At 32.8% G+C, this 21,441-nt stretch overlaps 2 protein-coding genes across 3 annotated transcripts; both read right to left on the bottom strand.

Moving 5' to 3' along the window:
• Window positions 1-12,587: 12,587 nt before the first annotated feature.
• On the bottom strand, window positions 12,588-16,289 carry LOC111909766 (uncharacterized). Its single transcript, XM_052770779.1, has 5 exons — window positions 16,048-16,289; window positions 15,909-15,970; window positions 15,607-15,670; window positions 12,917-12,977; window positions 12,588-12,737 (listed from the first exon to the last, which is right to left on the bottom strand). Exons 2-5 carry the CDS (start codon window positions 15,949-15,951, stop codon window positions 12,588-12,590), a joined length of 318 nt encoding a protein of 105 aa, XP_052626739.1. The 5' UTR covers window positions 15,952-15,970; window positions 16,048-16,289.
• A 2,886-nt stretch (window positions 16,290-19,175) lies between these two features.
• On the bottom strand, window positions 19,176-21,219 carry LOC111909762 (B3 domain-containing protein REM9). 2 transcript variants are annotated; one of them, XM_042900833.2, is made up of 4 exons: window positions 21,025-21,219; window positions 20,531-20,633; window positions 19,968-20,438; window positions 19,176-19,870 (listed from the first exon to the last, which is right to left on the bottom strand). In XM_042900833.2, exons 2-4 carry the CDS (start codon window positions 20,594-20,596, stop codon window positions 19,376-19,378), a joined length of 1,032 nt encoding a protein of 343 aa, XP_042756767.1. In that variant the 5' UTR covers window positions 20,597-20,633; window positions 21,025-21,219; the 3' UTR covers window positions 19,176-19,375. The 2 variants fall into 2 exon arrangements, with proteins under 2 accessions (XP_042756767.1, XP_042756768.1); XM_042900834.2 differs by having other exon boundaries at window positions 20,531-20,620.
• Between the last annotated feature and the right edge of the window lie 222 nt (window positions 21,220-21,441).

Below are 21,441 nucleotides of genomic sequence, written 5' to 3'. Positions count from 1 at the left end.
TTATGGTCCGTGTATATAGTACAACGAACCCCATACAGGTAGTGACGCCAAATCTTGAGAGCGAACACTACTGCCCCCAACTCTAAGTCATGCGTGGGATATCTCGCCTCGTGAGGCTTTAGCTGCCTTGATGCGTAAGCTATCACATGGCCTCTTTGCATCAACACTACACCCAGTCCCAAAATCGATGCGTCGCAATATACGACAAAATCTTCCATCCCTTCCGGGAGAGCTAATACCGGGGCTTCGCACAGTCTCTGACGAAGTGTCTCGAAGGAAGTCTGTTGCTCGGGTCCCCATGAGAATGCAACACCCTTCCGGGTCAATCTGGTGAGCGGTACTGCGATCTTGGAGAAGTCCCTAATAAACCTCCGATAGTACCCCGCCAACCCAAGGAAACTCCTGATCTCGGAAGGTGACTTCGGTGCTTCCCAACTCATCACTGCTTCCACCTTGGCCGGATCGACCAATATCCCTGACTGATTAACAACATGTCCAAGAAATTGGACCTCCCGCAACCAGAAGTCACATTTGGTGAATTTTGCATATAGCTTCTCCGACCTCAGTACCTCGAGGACCTCTCTCAAATGTCCCTCATGCTGCTCTCTAGTTCGCGAATACACTAGGATGTCGTCGATAAATACAATCACAGACCGATCCAGCATCGGCCTGCATACCCTGTTCATGAGGTCCATGAACACTGCCGGGGCATTAGTGAGCCCGAAAGGCATCACCACGAACTCATAATGCCCATACCGCGTCCTGAATGCTGTCTTCTGAACATCCTCATCCCGTACTCTTACCTGATGGTACCCTGATCTCAAATCGATCTTGGAAAACCAAGATGCCCCTTGCAACTGATCGAATAGATCATCGATCCTCGGTAACGGATAGCGGTTCTTGACCGTCACCTTGTTCAACTCCCGGTAATCAATACACATCCGGTGTGAACCATCCTTCTTCTTGACGAACAAAATCGGTGCTCCCCACGGCGAGCTACTCGGCCGAATAAATCCCTTCCCCAGCAACTCCTGGAGTTGCGAGGACAACTCTTGCATCTCTGGAGGTGCAAGACGATAAGGCACCTTCGCAATAGGCGCAGCCCCCGGAATCAGATCGATACCGAACTCCACTTGCCTCGCAGGAGGTACTCCCGGCAACTCCTCGGGAAAAACATCTGGAAACTCACGCACCACTGGAACCTCCTCCACTGTCCTCGGTCTCTCGGAAGCCTCCCGCGTATCCATCACATACGCCACAAAACCTTTACATCCCTGTTGTAGGCATTGCCTCGCCCTAGCGGCCGAACAAAAAGCTGATCCCGAACGGGTACCCTCGCCGTATACCGTAAGAACTCCCCCACTAGGGTCTCGTATAGTCACCAGTTGGCGCTCGCAGTCGATGACAGCGCTGAATCGGCTCAACCAGTCCATGCCCACGATGACACAAACATCCCCCATCGCAATAGGAATTAGGTCAATCGGAAACGCAACCCCGAAAATCTCTAGTACGCATCCCCGAAGAATCTCCGTGGCACAAACCACCCTCTCGGCCGCTATAGAAACGCTCAGAGGCCGACTTAACGGCTCACGACTAATGCTGATATGCTGACTAAAAGCTAAGGATACAAAGGATCTACTCGCACCCGAATCAAATAACACTAAAGCAGGCATAGAGTTCACAAGAAAAGTACCTACACATACATTAACATAAGCATAACATTTCGACTTTAAAGTAAACACGTGAATTACAGCATACCTGCCACAACATCGGGCGCAGCGCGGACCTCCTCCGCAGTCAGTTGAAAGGCTCTCCCGCGAGCCCTCGGGGCCTCGACCTTCGCCGGTCGGGTCTCAGTAGTCCTGGTAGTCGGTGTAGATCCCTGACGAAGCTGCGGGCACTCGGCCTTCCGATAGCCTGTCTGGTTGCAGTGAAAGCAAACCATAAACCCCTTAGGGCAATCCCTGGCAATGTGTCCCTCCTTGCCACACTTGTAGCAACCACCAGCTCGACACGCCCCCTCATGACCCTTGCCGCACTTTCCGCAAGTGCGGCCCTTCGGACCTCCCATCCTCGAATCAGCGGACTTGATCCGCTTGGCTGCTGGCTGAGACTGAGCCGGCCGCCGATCCACCTGCCGAGACTCGGCCTCCTCCCTGACCTGGGTCTCCAACTCGATCTCGCGCTTCCTGGCGTTCGCCTGAAGCTCAGTGAAGGTACGATAGGTGGAGTTTGACACAAACTCCCGGATATCCCTCCTCAAAACGCCTAAATACCGGCTCATCCGTGACTGCTCTGTAGACACCAGCTCGGGGCAGAACATCGCCCTCTCATGAAACTTCCGTGTGACCACCGCAACGGAATCAGTACCCTGCTTAAGGGTCAAGAAATCCTGAATCAACCGTTCCCTCTCCACTGGGGGAACATACTCGTCCCTGAACATCTCAGTAAACCTCTCCCATGTCACCGCTGTAATCTCCGCCAGAGTGAAGAGGGAACGGTTGTAGAGGTGGGTCCAATTTAGTAAATCTAGGCCCGTTTGTAGAGGTGGGTCCAATTTAGTAAATTGGGCCAATATCGGGCTTTGTATGAGAATTTGACTTTGGGCCTTGGCCCAATAAGAGGATGATGGACTTGAAGAGTGTTTTGGGCCTTAGTCTTGGACCAGTTCGGGCCAAGGTTGCAAAAATCGCTCGACGTTAGCTAGTCGGTGATCTGGGATCAAGGGATTAATCGGCTAGGCGGAGACTAATCGGGGGATTAATCGGGTATCATTAATTGCTAATTTGTTGAATTTTAGAAAAAAAATATGACTAATATCATATCAAAGTTCATAAATACCACTAATATGATAACAAAATAGGTTAATATGATTAATACAACACTAATCATGCCTCAAATAGTTTTCATTAAGATAAAATTTCTTCAAAATGTTAAAAATTCATCATTTTATAATGTTTCACTCATTATGTATGCAGGGATTAATCGTTAGGCGCCCTCTAACGATCGAGTAGCGCCTAGGGATTAATCAGGGATTAATCGGGACCTAGTCAAGATTTTTACAACAGTGGCTTGGGCTAAGGGTAAAATGGTAAATTTACCCTTAGAAGGATATTGTGCTTGGGCTAATGGTTATTTTGCTACTTTGGATAGTTCGGGATTCTTGGTGAGACGGTGGTTCGGGCATCTGCTTCTTCAGTTCAGAGTTTCGGCAGTTGCGATGTGAGTTATCCTCACTATATCGACAGGGTCTACGGCACCAAGGTCGGCCCTTTATCGGATGGAAATCCGGGTATAAATAATATTTCAATGATTGTAGTGTCTATCTAATAATGATTTAATATGTTGTAAAGATAATAAATATATTGTAGTGTCTATCTAATAATGATTTAATATGTTGTAAAGATAATAAATATAAATCGTAAAGTGTAATCATATATAAACTAAATTTCAATATTAAAAAATATATTTTCTTCTACTTATAAAGTTTGTTTTTAACTTTTAACATATTACACTTAATTTATTAGATCTAATATGTTGTATGTAAACCATTATCATTTTAAAACTACAACATTTGATCAATTTGTATAAAATATTTAAATTGTTAATTTAAATATCACCTTACAGGATCAACTTAAATATAAAATTTAGTTCAACTTAAACAACCCAAAGAATATTCGGTAAATAGTTAAAAGTGATAAATTGTAGTGTCTTTCTAATAATGATTATAAATTGATAATAAGGTCAAATAAGTATGAAACCTAAAGTGTAATAAAAAATAAACTAAATTTTAATATTAAAATAATATTTTTACTTCTACTTATAAAGTTATGTCTTTAACTTTTAACATATTATACTTAATTTATTAGATTTAATATGTTGTAAAGATAATAAATATAAATTCTAAAGTGTAATCATATATAAACTCAATTTCAATATGAAAAGAATATATTTTCTTCTACTTATAAAGTTATGTTTTTAACTTTTAACATATTATACTTAATTTATTATATTTAATATGTTGTTGTATGTAAATCATTATCATTTTAAAGCTACAACTTTTGAACAATTTGTATAAATTACTTAAATTGTTAATTTAAATATAACCTTACAAGATCAACTTATTTTAATATTAAAATAATATTTTTACTTCTACTAATAAAGTTATGTCTTTAACTTTTAATATATTATACTTAATTTATTAGATTTAATATGTTGTAAAGATAATAAATATAAATTCTAAAGTGTAATCATATATAAACTCAATTTCAATATGAAAAGAATATATATTTTCTTCTACTTATAAAGCTATGTTTTTAACTTTTAACATATTATACTTAATTTATTAGATCTAATATGTTGTTGTATGTAAATCATTATCATTTTAAAGCTACAACTTTTGAACAATTTGTATAAATTACTTAAATTGTTAATTTAAATATAACATTACAAGATCAACTTAAATATAAACTTTAGTTCAAATTAAAAAAACTAAAGAATATTTTGTAAATAGTTAAAAGTGATAAATTGTAGTGTCTATTTAATAATGATTATAAGTTGGTTAATAATGTTAAATAAATATTAAACCGAAAATGTAATTATAAATAATCTAAATTTTAATATTTAAATAATATTTTTACTTCTACTTATAAAGTTATGTCTTTAACTTTTAACATATTATACTTAATTTATTAGATTTAATATGTTGTTGTATGTAAATTATTATGAGTTTAAAGCTACAACTTTTGAACAATTTTGACAAAATACTAAAATTGTTTATTTAAATACAACATTATAGGGTCAACTTCAATATAAATTTGAGTTCCACTTAAAAAACCCTAATAATATTTTTTGAATAGTTAAAACTGATAAATTTTAGTGCTAAATGCAAAAACTAAATGTAATATCAATTTAACAAAAATATTTCCTAAATTTTTTTTATAATCATTAAAAGTTTTCAAATAAGTAGCATAAAATAACTTACAATAAAAATAGTTAAAAATAATTCTATATAAATAATTATATTGTTACCTTTAAAATAAAAAAATTTGTTTGATGTTTTAAATAATTACAATGATAGAAATTAGAAAGGTAAGCAGCTAAAATTTTAAAAATTAATTAACAATAACAACAACTATAAATAACATTAAACCATATACTATATTTTACTTTTATTCATGATTAACCTGCGAATAGATGTCATTCAAAATATTGAGATTAAAAAAACATATATTTGTAATGATTTCAACTATATAGATGTTTCTGCGTAACACGCGGGCATTCACCTAATCATCATATCATACTATATTATAAAGGAATGATTTTTTCTTTCACCACATTCATTTGAAACTCTCATGCATTTTTCCTTTCACGACATTCATTTGAAACTTCCATGACTTTTGAATTTCTTTATAATAATGATTATAAGTTGGTTAATAAGATAAAATAAATATCAAACCTAAAGTGTAATCATATATAAACTAAATTTCAATATTAAAAGAATATCTTTACTTCTCCACATAAAGTTTTGTTTTTTAACTTTTTACATATTACACTTAATTTATTAGTTTTAATATATTGTCGGATGTAAACCATTATCATTTTAAATCTACAACTTTTGAAAAATTTGTATAAAATATTTAAATTATAAACTTAAATAAAACATTACGGGACCAGCTTAAATATAAATTTTAGTTTAACTTAAACTACCCAAATAATATTTTGTAAATAGTTAAAAGTGATAAATTATAGTGTCTTTCTAATAATGATTATAATTTGGTTAATAAGATTAAATATATATCAAACCTAAAGTGTAATCTTAAATAAACTAAATTTAAACATTAAAATAATATATTTACCTCTACTTATAAAATTATGTCTTTAACTTTTAACATATTATACTTAATTTATTAAATTTAATATGTTGTTATATATAAACAATTATCAATTTAAAGCTACAACTTTGGAACAGTTTGGACAAAATACTTAAACTGTTAATTTAAATATAAAATTATAGTGTCAACTTTAATATAAATTTCAGTTCCACTTAAAAAATCCAATGAATATTTTGTGAATAGCTAAAAGTGATAAATTGTAGTGCTAAATGCAAAAATTAAATTATAATATCAATTTAACTAAAATATTTCCTAAAGATATTTGTATAATCGTTAAAAAATTTCAAATAAGTAGTTTAAAATAACTTACAATAACAATAGTTAAAAATAACTCTATATAAATGATTATATTGTTACCTTTAAATTCAAAAAACAATGTTTGATATTTTAAACAATTATAATGATAGAAATTAAAACGTTAAGAAAATAAATTTTAAAAAATTAATTATCAATAACAAAAACTATAAATAACATTAAGCCATATATTATATTTAATTTTATTCATGAGTAACTCGCCGGTATAAGTCATTCAAATGGTTGAGATTATAAAGTTATAATAGATGTGTATATTATCATATAATTCAAAATAATCAATATTTTATATCAATTTAGTATACGAATTATTATATCAAATTTAACAACAACATTATTGTTATATTTAAAAAAATATATATTTGTAAAGATTTCAACTATATAGATGTTTCTGCGCAACGCGTGGGCATTCGCCTAGTATAATTATAAAGGAAGAATTTTTTTCCTTTCACCACATTCATTTGAAACTTCCATTACTTTTCAATTTCTTTCTAATAATAATTATAAGTTGGTTAATAAGATTAAATAAATATCAAACATAAAGTGTAATAATATATAAACTAAATTTTAATATCAAAATAATATCCTTACTTTTATTTATAAAGTTATATCTTTAAATTTTAACATATTATATTTAATTTATTAATTTTAAAATGTTGTTGTATGTAAACTATTATCATTTTAAAGCTACAAATTTTGAACAGTTTTGAAAAAATACTTAAATTGTTAATTTAAATATAACATTACATGGTCAACTTACTTATAAATTTTAGTTCAACTTAAATAACCCAAAAAATATTTTATAAATAGTTAAAAGTGATAAATTGTAGTGTCTTTCTAATAATGATTATAAGTTGGTTAATAAGGTTAAATAAATATCAAATGTAAAGTGTATTCGTAAATAAACTAAATTTTAATATTAAAATAATATATGTATTACTAATTATAAAGTTATGTCTTTAAATTTTAACATATTATACTTAACTTATTAGATTTAATATGTTGTTTTATGTAAACCATTATCAGTTTAAAGCTACAACTTTTGAACAGTTTGAATAAAATACTTAAATTGTTAATTTAAATATAACATTACATGGTCAACTTAAATATAAATTTCAGTTCCACTTAAAAAACACAAAGAATATTTCATGAATAGTTAAAAATGATAAATGGTAGTGCTAAATGCAAAAACTAAATTGTAATATCAATTTAACTAAAATATTTCCCAAAGATATTTTTTATAACCATTAAATGTTTTCAAATAAGTAGCTTAAAATAACTTACAATAACAATAGTTAAAACTAACTATATATAGACGATTATATTGTTACCTTTAAAAGCAAAAAACAATGTTTGATGTTTTAAATAATTACAATGATAGAAATTAAAACATTAAGCAAATAAATTTTAAAAAAATTAATTAGCAATAACAACAACTATAAATAGCATTAAGTCATATATTATTTTTTATTTTCATTAATGAGTAACCCGCAGGTAGAGGTCATTCAAACGATTGTGATTATGTGGTTTTAATCGATATATATATATATATATATATATATATATATATATATATATATATATATATATATATATATATATATAATCATATAAATCAAAATAATCAATATATTATACCAACTTGGTATACTACTTATTATATCAAATTTAACAACAATGTTATTGTTATACTTAAGAAAACATATATTTGTAAAGATTTCAACTTTATAGGTGTTTCTACGCAACGCGCGAGCATTCGCCTAGTACCTAATAATTACAGATCTTTTTACCACATGTGATACTCTCATTGCATTTGACATATGTCATTTTCTAAGTTTTTTCATTTTTTTTCACTTGTCATTTTATGGTTTTTTCCACTTTATTAAATTCCACATAATATTCAAATATAATAATTGTAATAAATGTAATAAAAAATGCATATCAATTTCATTAATGCAACTTTCATTTAATTTCTAAATTTCTAAACTGAATCCAATTATTTTTATTTGTTTATTTATTTAAATTCTTTGTTTAAATTTAAGCGAGAAATAAAAAAGTTAAAAATAACAAATTAAAAATTAAATTTCAGTAGTTCAATATTTTTCTTTCTTTTTTCTTATAAATTCAAATTTCCTAAATTTTAGATTTTCATTACGGGGATCTCACAACTAGTGATCATTTGAATGTTTAACCCTTAAAATATTTATTTTTTTTAGATTTTCATATTTAATTTTTTTAGAATAAACTAATTTTTAAAGGAGTGAGGTTAGGAGGTTATTGTTCACAAATAAATGAATGTTTAGCCTTTAAAATAAAAAAGTTAATTCTTAAACTGGTAATTAGATACTGTGAACATTTGAATATACTTTGGGTGACTTTTGAGTGTTCAACCCATTTAAGTCGTTCTCTTTTTAGCTAACTTTTTGAATCACATCCTTTTGACCCCCTTTTAAAGATATGTGTTAAAATTACTCCCTTTAGTTTCTAACACATAAACTTCTCCCTTTATGGTGTCATGCTGTACAAAAACATGTGTAGGAAGCTTTTGAAAATGTGGAAGTAACAAGATTTGTAGGAAAAAACTTCTCAGAATGTAATATCCCAAAAATCATAGTAAAAATTTTCATTGTTAAAACCCTTTAATAATCCATAAACCCTACAAAAACATTGTTTTCAAGAACATAGTTAAATTCAGAGTATCCCAAAATCATTAATCAACAAAATATCCAAGGATGATGTGCATAATCTTGCATTCGCCTTGTCTCGATCATCTGATGTACCTGAAACCATGAAATAAAACTGTAAGCCAAAGCTTAGTGAGTTCTCTCAAAATACCACACACACAAACATATAACAACATGTCTAATGGGTCCATAGTCATCGGACCAGATTACCCTCGAGCCCACAACCCATGACTGGCCTACTCCCGAGCCCACGTCATAAGACTGGAATGCCCTTCCCGGACCTCAGCTTATGACTGGATTGCTTATGAGCCCATAACATAAGACTGTAATGCTCTTCCCGACCCTCAACATATGACTGGATTGCTCTCGGGTTTGTTGGCGTACAACACAAAGCAGTACCGCCTCAACCTAACCACACTATGTCGACATATTCAATAAATAAACATATAACCAGGAAACAAGTAATCATACAAATCTACTAATCTAACATATAACAAGAATAACTTCATCCTATATACCAGGATAGATAACCTAGTGGCCCGATATTGATGCCTTCGACCAACAAGTACAGTGAGTAAAAGTTACTTGAACAGCTCAATAGAAGCTCAACAACTACCTCAGCAACAACACAACCAACCCAATCTTCCTAAAACCAAGTTGAGACCAATCCTTAGCCAATTATTCAATTCCACCCAAATTTGAACAAAATTCAAACTGGTCAAAATGTCAACGATCAAAGTCATCGGCCGATGTTGACTTTAGTCAACCGCCACGCCGTGTCCTTCCTTGTCCACATCATGGCCCTTATGTGATCAAACATACGTGAAATTCCCAATCGACATGTCGTGGCGACCTATGGCCACACCGTGGGAGCTAAGATTCCAACAACTTAATGGATTAATTTGTTTTCTTCGATTCCAAGAGCTCCAAAGCTCATATCTAGTCTATTCTATGCTCTAAATGGATAAAGGTTCCAACTTTATCCATTAAGACACCCAAAGAGGTTAAGATCTCCAACCTTTGGTCCAAATAAAGCCAAATACCATAATATCTTAACCATTAAGCCCCTAATATGAAAAGTCCTTAACCTAACCACTCCATAAGGGTTTTCTAATACCAGATCATCACAAATGTGGAAGCTTTGTGTACATGCATACCAATACATGTCTAGAATCCATTTTAGGTAAAAATAGGCTAAAAATGACCAAAACTCTTGTAAGATCAAGAACCTTCAACCAAAACCTAGAATTACAATATATGTTGCTCATGAGACTCAGGAGAGTCATAAAGTTGCCAACTTTATTTGTTGCTTCCTTCCAAAATTGCTCAAGTATGAAGAACATGGGACAATATTCAACATATAACCACTTTAAGCCATAAAGCAAGAAACTTGGACACTTACAAAGGTCCAGAGATGTGCAAAAGAGATCTTCACTTCAGCCAAGAAGCAATACAACCTTTCCAATGCCTTTTCTTTCTTTCCAAGCAACCAAGGTCACCAAAATAGACTCACACTTGTCAAGTAGGAATTAGGGTTAGGGTTTCTGAAACTTGAGGATGATGGAGGCTGATAAGGAACCCTAAAAATGACTTAGAGTGGTTTAAATACGAACTAAACCCTAAAAGAATCATGTGCTTGGGCCAAGACAGTTGTCATGTTGTGGCAACCTTTGGTCACATCGTGGCGATCCAATAACACACACGGTTCATTAAACAATTTCCATGCCATGGCCATGATTTCCTCCAAACCTTAATCTTTGGTCCCTGATAAAAGTAAGATTAACCAATCTGGAACACAGGTGTTACACAAAAACACCAAATACTTAGAAAGTGCAACAAGAAAACTGAAATTCAAATTAAATCCAATTTAGACTTCCAAAATCCATAGGGGTAAAACCGTCAATGTTGCACATGTGATTCAAGTTGGAAAATATAATACTTAGGGCATCCATAATGAGAGTTTAATAGGAGTTAAATAGATGGTGATTAGGATTGAATAGAGGTTGAATGGAGTGTGGGTGATGACATGGATGATGGTTGAATGGAAGAGTTGTATGATGATTGAGTGGTTGAATGAAATTAATCTATTATTTTTCAATTAAATTTCAAACAAAATATATAGGTAACCATGTTCATTTGTATTTTTATATTTTTTAATTAAACCATAAATAAAATTAACCATATTTTTAGGTATTATATTATTTAATATATCAATTTTAGGTTTTATTTGTTTTTAAATAAACACTACAAGAAAAAAGGCCTTTTACGACGCTCATTGCGCGTCGTAAATGGCTCAGACGACGCGCAAATGCGTGTCAAGGAAGGCCATGTCATAAAGATAGACGACGCGCATTTGCGCGTCGTCTAGAGACGACGCGCATTTACGACGCGCATTTACGACACGCATTTACGACGCGCGGTTACGACACGCAATGCGTATCAAGGAAGGCCCTGTCATAAAGGAAGACGACACGCATTCGCGTGTCGTAACCTTACGACGCGCGTGTTAATGACACGCAATGCGTATCAAGAAAGCCCCTGTCAAGAAAGGCCATGTCATAAATGAAGATGACACACATTTTTGCGTATCGTAATTTTAAATTAAAAAAAAAATTTATTTATGGATTTACTTATTTTCATATTAAATTTGCATTTTATGTCACATAATGGAAAATAAATACCATATACAAATAATACAATGCATTGCACAAAAGTTAATGTTATACAAATAATCATTCGAATAGTAGACGAATGTAATACTACAAATAATCATTCCAATAGTAGACAAATGTAAGATTTCAACATTTTTTATATAATTAACTAAATTATTAGCCAAATTTCCTAAAATACCAACATACTTTTCTATGAAGAGCATTAACACTATTCTTTTCCATCAAAAACTTCAAAACCTGCATAATTAATTTAATGTTTAATCAGCTACAGGTCAATAAGGTAGGTTTAAGCAAAAGAGGTTCATAGTAGTAAGATTTTACTTACCACTGTTGTTAATGACATTGAAAGAAGCAGCCCAACAAACACCCCCTCAGAAGGATTATTACTAAATGAAACCACAAACAAAGTTAAAAAGTCAAGTATTTTGTGACAACCCCGGAACCAGGGGCAAGGCTGTTTTTACCCATGGTATGACCTAATACATGATAATAAAGACTTGTTTAACAAAAAGAAAAATGATTTCTCACGTGACATCACTATTAAGAATTGATGAAAGAGGGTACTCCACACTGTATTGCCAACAAGCTTGACACCAACACCTAAAAGCTGGAAAAAACAATAACAGAAATAAAAATAAATGTAAGATTTGAGATAACAGATGCATAATTCACATGTCTACTTTTACCAATTTATTTTATGCAACATATATGCAGCTGACATGAATGAATTATACAACAAGTTAGGAGTAAAATAATGGATGGTTGCATATTTAGTATGATAAATAAAGATATTTGTGGCATAAGGGTGCATAAATAATAAAAAGCAAAAAGGAAGAGGAAAGCTGACTTACATAATCAGCAAATTTCTGAATTGGTGCTTTTAACATAATACATAAGAGTGGTCCCGAAGGGATAGCTGGCAGCAAAAAATCTCAGGCAAAAAAAATTCCAGGAGAAAACAGTTAGTACCTCAAAAGCAAAGGTTTTATAGGGTTAGGCATGCACCAGCAAGATAGGGACTAAGATTATAAGTGATGTGAATGAGACATAGTAATTAAAGGAATTTTTGTTACCATTGTTCCATGCATAGTGGTTGGGGTAGAGTGTTTTTCCATCACTGTTAACACGGAAGGGTCCAAGTTCTTCCATGGCTCCATATCCAAACAACAAGCATCCTAGCCCAGTAGAATACCTTCATTAATAGTGGTTCGATCTTACTCTAAATTTTGGTGCATTTGGATGATGATCTTTAGAATCTCCATTATGATTCATGAATATTCTAATTAATTTGGTATTGTAGAATGTAGATTGGTATCTGCATTATTAAAGTTCATAGGACTTACTACTGACTCACTTTTCTTTTTTTAATCATTAGCCTTATGCAGCTCTCAAAGCTAGAGAATATCTTGATAAGCCTGCAATACATGAGACAATGGTGAAGGTATGTAGATTATATCTTATATTTCCTACACAAATATAGACAACTGTATGCTGATGTCATTATGCAGGTTAGTGCTTATCTGCTTGGAGAATACAACCATCTTTTGGCCAGACGACCTGGGTGTAGCCCAAAGGACATTTTTGTCATTATACATGAGAAGCTTCTTACTGTATCGTGAGTATTTCTATTTCTATACATCTATGTTTTCTTTTGTGATCATCATCTATTTTTTTTTGTTTCTACAGGACTCCAACAATATCCATTCTTCTCTCAACATACGCAAAGATTTTGATGCACTCTCAACCACCAGATCCCGAATTACAAAACCAGATCTGGGCAATATTCAGCAAGTGAGTTTATAATAAATACTGAGATACAACAAAGAGCTGTACAGCTAATCATTTTCAATAGCACACTTGCAAAAATTTTAAACTTTTAAAACCCATCTTAGAAGGACTAAAGGTTAGAAAGGAGAAGTAATGAAGCTATGAGTTGAGAAAAAAGTAATCACAGCAAGGTCTCCAAAACAGACCTGCTGTTCAAAACGGATTTACTCCAAAATCTAAAACAGAAACATAGCTTTAAGTAAATTTTATAGAAAACTATGATTGTTTAGGATTCCAGAACTATAAAGAACTCCTTCTAACTCCAAAGGATGAATTAAATATGAATTTTACAAAAAGGTGTATCACTTCTATCTCCAACAAGACAGTCAAGTGAGGTTGGCCAATTCTACCCAACTTGTGAGTAGAATTCGTCCAAACCAAAATTCAGAGAAGTAAAGGACATACAAATGAAAGTCTCAGAGTTGGAATTGAATGAAAAGCATTTCCCAAGCTCCGGATATAAAATTCACATTGTGGACAATCACAACACTAGTAAAAGCTGGTGACTGCCCACTGATCTGGAGTCTGGATCAATTCTAACCAATTTATAATTGGAAATAACACCCCATCTGCTCCAGATCTTAAATTCATAATATCAGGAACATATAGAAACTTGGAATCACTCTGGATCCTTTTCCAAGCCTTATAAATGATGAAAACAAAATGACATATCAGAACAGACCCGGATCAGACCTAACAGCAAACATTCCATTCTTGCACATAGATAACGTCCTTACTAGTGAAGTTGGGCTGCTTAAGAAAGTTAGCCAACTCAATTTTTGAACTTTGGGAACTGGTTTGGGGTCCGTTTGAGTTCTATAGCTCAAGGTATGATTTTTACAATATGACTATAGATCTGATGGAAAACAGAATCATAGCCACCCGTTTTGGATTTTTCTTATAGATTGCTTTTTAATGTTAATCAAAATACAACTGTTTCAAGGAACTCAAAACCTCATCAAAAACATATTGGTCAATGGGTTCACTTTCAGATATAAGTATGGCTGATTTAATAAAAATCCCAGAGCACAACAACAACAATCAAATTCAAAACAATGAGGATCATAGACTTTGTGCTGAAGCATCAAGAAATGAAATTGAAGTTTTGAAAAGTAATGTTTCAAGGTTGGGAACGCAAGTGGAAATGTCAGATTTGGAGTTGGAGTCTCTTCGTAAGCAAATACTTAAAGAGAATAAACGAGGACAAGATATGTTGAAGAAAGTAACTGAACTTCAGGAGGAGAAAGAAGCACTTGAAGAGGAAAGGAAAAAAGATATTGCTACAATGAAGGAGTTTTATGGTGAACTAGACATATGTATGAGTAGAAAGAAATAGACATCAGTTACTTCATTGTTGTATGTAATGAAAAAGAAAACAAAGGGCATAAATGTAAATTAACTTAGGAGCAGTAAGAAGCTTTAAGTTTAAGATAAGGTTAAGCTTTAAGGTTAAGCTTGCATAAAGAGACACTAACGTGCTTCTTTTTTACTTAATAGAGTTAATGGGTAAAACACTTAATCTACACAACTTTATGGGGCTGTTTCTTTTTCATGTTTGTACCGTTAACATTAGGTTACTCCTCTTCAATTCAGTTGGTTTCTTATAGGCAAAAAGAATGGTATTAATTTGTTTGTTTAGTTTTAATAGCAGAAAGTGAAAGATGGAAGAGTTTGGGAGGTTGAAAAGGGATTATTTGATAAAGATTCCCCTGAACAAAATTCATGGCAGGCATTTCCTGAGGAGAATCCCACAAAAAAAACTCCAAATCTATTAGAATAAGATTATAAGAAACAATGGGCACCAGAACAAGCAAGCAGCTGAAGGCCGCACCACCAGATGGGGTTTTGGAGAAGAAAGCTTCACAACGGTTCCTGCCTCTGCTAGTTCTCACTCTCAGGTAAACACAACACCTAATATCCCTATCATCACCACTAATTCCGGGCGTTCTAGTTATGGGGAGGAGTTCAAAAACAAAGAAAGTAATTCAGCTTCACGACCTGCTGGATGGGCTGGTTTCTAGTATTATTATTATATAAAATCATGTGTTAAAAAGATACTTGTCTCATGATCATGTGTTAAAAAATTCAGTTTTTTTTAGAAGAATGTTTGCCATAATGGAACCAAAACCTCTGGGAAAAAGCAGTCTTTTTAAGCTTTATGAACAATAACAGAGCTGATTTGGAAAAGGGGGACAATGAAAAAAAAGACAAACTTACCCATGAACTGACTTTTTGTTAGGCTTTGAAAGTTCTGAACAAATTGACCCAAGCACTTTAATGTCTGATAGAGGAATAGAAAGTGAAAAGTGAGTGTACAATCACATAAATGGAAAGTTTGACTTATAAGTTAAAATTTATAAAATAGAGTTGACCTGTGGTGAGGAAACATTAGCATTAATTTTTTATCATTTTTTATCTTAGTAAGCTTATTTACACTTTAATGAATAGATTGAAAATGAATTTGTTACTTTCTTTCATAATGATCAAAAACTACCTCAATAGATATGGAATTAAATTACCTTGCAATAGAGGAAGCTGACATATGCCTTCTTTCATATTCATTAGCTAGGCAGGTAAAAAACTGCAAAAGAGTAAATTTCTAGTGAGGGCCATAAATTCACAGTCATATGTACGTCAGGTGATGTTATAAGGTCTGACTTAGGTGAGATGGCTCTTTCAAGCATTTCGTCAAACAGTTGGAGTGCATAGCTCCTCCCCTTTCTTTTTTGATCTATTTATTGGAATTATCACCACTTTGAGAGCATACAACTCCATTCTTCTTTTCAAAACATATAATTCAGCAAATAAGTTAACATATAAGGGTAGGAATACGAACTTAAGACTAAAACTGAAAACAAAATGACAAACCCCATCTCTCTTTGTAATCTTGAATTGGCTCAATAGCTAGAAAAAAAAAAGAATTAAAATTGATCAAAAACTACCTCAATAGCTTATTTACATCACATATAAGAGACTATATAACGTTAGTTTAAATAGTTGGTTCTTGATTTTAAGAAGTTATTTTTGTAACCTAGTTGTATATATTAATAATTGGATACCTGTTACATGTGGTTGATAGATAGCTTCCCAAACAGCAGCTAGTTCTAAGCCAATATCTATAAGCTGAAACGTGAAATAAAGTTGTTTACAGAGATGAGAAGTAGATACAGGAAAAAATCAGAGGCATAAAGTAGAAATTGACAATACTAGATGAAATCGCACATTTAGGGAAAAATCATAATCCTTTTTCTTGATTGAGAAGATGAAGTCGAGATATGAATGAGAAATTGCGTGCCCCCTTATTTGTTGAATGACTGAAGAAATAGGGCAGGGTAGAAGCGTCCTTTTCATACCTTAGTGCAATCAAACCTTGGGCTTGTAAACCTGAGGAGTCTTAGTAAATGTATTAGGGTGGGGAAGAGGTGGAACGGTGAGCCTGAGGAGTTGATATCTAATCTTATGTACCAATGGTGATATATGTCATTCTTCTATGACGAGTATGAGAGATATTATTTGATAGGTGTGTAGTCGCCGATGTTCTAGCCTGAGGAGTCACAACACCATTACTATTTCAAATGTGTTATGTTTGATTAGGGTTTGCACATAGAAGGAAGTGAAAGTCGATCGGAGAGGAAGGGGTTTGCAGAGAGAAAGAAGGGAGAGAATGAAGTCGATTTTGGAGGGTAGAGAGCAGAGAGGAAGAGGAAGCGGGTGTTCAAAATTTTGGGGGATTTAGTTTCCCCCCTAACCTATCAAGGAGGCGCGTTTATTAAAATTATAAAGCGACATTTGTAGAGGACGCTCTTTTTATTATAGGTGCCCTCCGTGTTTTTAATATTTTTACACCAGACACTAATTTAAGGGCACTCAGTAATGCGCGACCTAAATCCTTAAAATTTTTGAAGAGATGACACTTTTTTAATGTCGCTCTCTAATGCGTAACATAAATCAAAGAGCGTCGTGTTTTGCGCGTCGTAAAAGGCCTTTTTTCTTGTAGTGAAATAACATAAATGAAGTGTTTAAAACTAAAAACTCCCATAAAAAGAAATATATATGTTACAAATCTAATACAAACTAATTTCAATAAATATTACATTAACCGAACTATTACACATTATTTTCGACTGTCATAGATTTGAGTAGCATGTCGGAGATAGGACGAAAAATTTGGATGAACGATTGTGAAAAGTTCAAGATAAAATATAATTTATAGGTGTCATTTTTTTATTAATATATTTTTAGGTTTCATGTTTTTTAATTAATGTATTTTCAGATATTAAATGTTTTAGGTTTCGTAAATTTTAATTAATGTATTTTTGAGTATTGTATTTTTTTTTTAGTGTAAATTACACGAATGGTTCCTACCGTTTGGGGTAATTTACTCGTTTGGTCCCTAACTTACTTTTTTAACTCGGAAGGTCCCTACAATTTGTTTTTGTTGCGCGTTTAGTCCCTATCTTACCTAAAAAGACTATTTTGCCCTTGATTATTTAGTTTATTTAAATAAGATGGGGTAGGTAAGGTAATGTAAAGTGAGGTGGAAGTGGGGTCGGGTGTGTGTTTATTTAAATAAATTAAAAAATCAAGGGCAAAATAGTCTTTTTAGGTATGAAAGGGACCAAGCGCGCAATAAAAACAAATAGTAAGGACTTTTAGAGTTAAAAAAATAAGTTATGGACCAAACGTGCAAATTAGCTCAAACCATAGGGACCATTCATGTAATTTACTCCTTTTTTAACTGTATAAAGTTTAATGGAATGTGGATGTTAAGGAGTAAAGTTGAATAAAAAGTGAAATGCTCATGTGACAATCCATTGAATTCCTTAAAGTTCAGTGGAATTAAGATGCCCTTAAACATTTAAGTCAATGGACTTAGGTTATATACGAGATGACTTACCAGGGTAATTATCTTTGTCGTTTTGTTCATATTTGGACAATTTTTTTTGTACACATTTAACCATTTAACTTGTTATATTTGTTCATATATTATCGTTGTCATCGGCTATAGCAGGTGACAATAGTAATAAGTGAATACATTTAACAAGTTAAATGGTCAAATGTGTACAAAAAATGGAAAGTTGTCTAAATGTGAACAAAACGAAAAATTAATTACCATAATAAGTAATTTTCTTTTTATTTTTCATTTTTTTGTATTATTTTTTTCAACTATTATTTTTAAAATATCCTTAATATCCTAAATATTAATTAAATATTGATCGATTCTAAATTTTACTTTTTAATTAATAAATATGTTTTTGTGTTGTGAAATACTTTATATAGTCTCTTATGTTTTTTTTTGTTTTTTTAAGTATATATAATATTTTTAAAGTAAATAGTGTCTAACAACAAAATTAAATAAATTAAATATGTAATAATAAGTATGGAGGGTCTTCTAAAAAAAATATTACGTAGCAAATAAAAAAACAAAAAAAATTTATATAATGTAAATGTTTTAAATTTATATCATCTTTTTAATACCTTTTAATTTGAAGTTAATAAACTTTTAATTTTTTTAATACAACATTTTAAACTGCTATTTTATGAAAATATTTTAAAATGTTATAAAAAATAATAATAAATTATCATACAAAATCTATGAAACATTTTAAAATTGTTATAAAAAAGTTTAAAAATAACTCTATAAAAGATATAAATTTAAATTATTCATATTTAGACAAGTTTTTTTTTTATATATTTAAACATTTAACTTGTTAAATATGTTCATATATTATTATTATATCTATTATAACAATTAAAAATAATAATATATTATCACATTTAACAAATTAAATGATTAAATATATATTAAAAAAGGATATATAAATATAAATAAACCTGACGTAACCCTTTTTCTAGATTACATACCATTTAACTCTAACTGCGATGACTATATTTTAATGTAATGTTTCAGATAAAGCAAAACATTTTACATATACGCAAAAATTGAAGTTAGCCCACTAAACCTTCTAAAAATGTGAAAGTAACATCAGAGGCCAGCTGTACTCTTCCTCTTACGTGGTCTTCCAACTGATCTCTTCCCCACCTCTTCTCTCACCACCTCCGCACGCGGCGGCCGTCCTACCGGTTTCCTAACCTCAGCGGCCTGAACTTTGCCAGCTGGCTTCTTGGCCCGCACCTCCTTCTCCACCTCCACACGCGGCGGCCGCCCTACCGGTCTCTTCAAAACCACAGTCGGCGGGACCTCAGCTGCCTGAACTTTTCCGGCTGGGTGTTTCTTGGTTATGGTTTCTAGAAGTAATTTGTCTTCGTTCTTTATGAACTTGAAGACGCATTCATCTCCTTCTGATAAGTTATTCAGTCGCCAGAAATCACTCCAAACTGAAGACAAATAGTACCTTGTACACACCTTGCTCTCCGAACGAAAACTCATCTGCCACTCTTTTCCGGCAGGATTCCTCATGGTTATACTTCTTCTTCCCGCCTCGATTCCGGCCAACCGCACAAATTCCGATGGGACGCGCTGATATATGCAAACACAAGTTACATTCTCTTTTTAGAACGCATAAATCTGAAAGATTAAGAAGAATTTATGTTAGTTATAGCACAACGAATCTTACCATACAACATTTGTGGCCTTGAGATATAATCATCTTAAAGAAAGGATCTCCAACACCATCATCATCATCCCCGCCGATCTCACCACAGTCATCTTCATCATCTTCTTTATCGCCATCACGACCAACACCATGATCACCAGCACCATTATTATTATTATTATCTTCTTCTTCTTCTTCTTCTTCTTTACCATTCTTTTCAGGGATTTCTGAGGGAAATTTTTTTTCACACCCATTGGGACCGAAACTTGTAAGTGTGAAGGTGGATTCATCAACTAGGGAAAATACAAGAAAATCCCATAAACCCAACTGGCTATCTGCAACTACATTGTTCCATCCATCTGCAAAACAGTGGATTCCATCAATATTTTTGATCTTCACACTCCATGAATGCTCTCCAGTTACAGATCGGATTATCGAGCTCTCAGGGATCTTGTTCTCCATGTGATCACGGACAAAATCCGGTGGTATTGCCTGCAAAATACCACGATTTCATGAATGGAATCAATAGAACAGAAAAAAAAAAACAGAAATTAACTCGAGTACTCCGAGAAGAAGATGAGTACTATGTAAGAGGCAGCGGATGGGTCCTGCAAGATCTTCAAGAAAGAAGGCTGGTAACGAGTGGCCATTTGCAGACTTCTAGGCCCCGAATCCTAGGTTTTGATACTGCAAAATATTAGATTAAAATGTTGAAAACGGAGTATGTAGGAGTAGGAAAACGCCAAAGGAGATGTATACTATGATACTACATGAGCAAACTGATGTGATGTTGAAACAGAGTATTTGTTTGAAATTTTTTATTAATATTCTATAAAATGGAGAATAGATACCGAAAATTAATACAAGCAACGCAACTGGGTTCGTTTTTAAAAACCCTATTTTTTTCACAAAGCTTTTTCAAGTTCATCTATGGCGGATATTACTTCCTCAAATGAAGAAATACTTTCTTGCCCCAAAATAATCATCGATAGCGACTTCATTCAAGCAAAGATAGACCAGTGGTTTGAATTTTAACGTACTAAAAATTCAAAACAGGTAAAATTATAAAACGTGCTACCTGGAGAAGGATAAAGAGAGGTCGTTTGCGGATGAAAGTGTTGCTCGCCGGCAATCACAACCGTCGCCGGAAGATTGGATCTATGCGCCGGATTCAGTGAGAGAGACTATAGATAATTCAATCTTTTTCAAAGAACTTCTTTGATCTCCACTTTTTTAACCAGCGTAAACAAATAGTGAGGGGTTGTTTGAACCAGGTTTGAAGCTCTACCTTTCACCGAATGTGTTAAATACTAAATATCACTATTTTACCCTTTACCCTTCTGTAACTCTATTGATATTAAATTACAAATTAATATATAAAATGGTTTGAAACTTAGTTGCCACCAACCAAGAAACAAAGCTCGTATATAAATCAAATCACTTGTAATATTTTTATTTTCATGAAAATCTTTTCTATTTATCATTTTATTTCCTC

This window comes from Lactuca sativa, chromosome 4, assembly GCF_002870075.4.
Source record: "Lactuca sativa cultivar Salinas chromosome 4, Lsat_Salinas_v11, whole genome shotgun sequence".
In the NCBI taxonomy this organism is placed as follows: Eukaryota; Viridiplantae; Streptophyta; class Magnoliopsida; order Asterales; family Asteraceae; genus Lactuca; species Lactuca sativa.
Note: the sequence above shows the minus strand (reverse complement) of the source record. Positions and strands in the feature narration are given on the sequence as shown.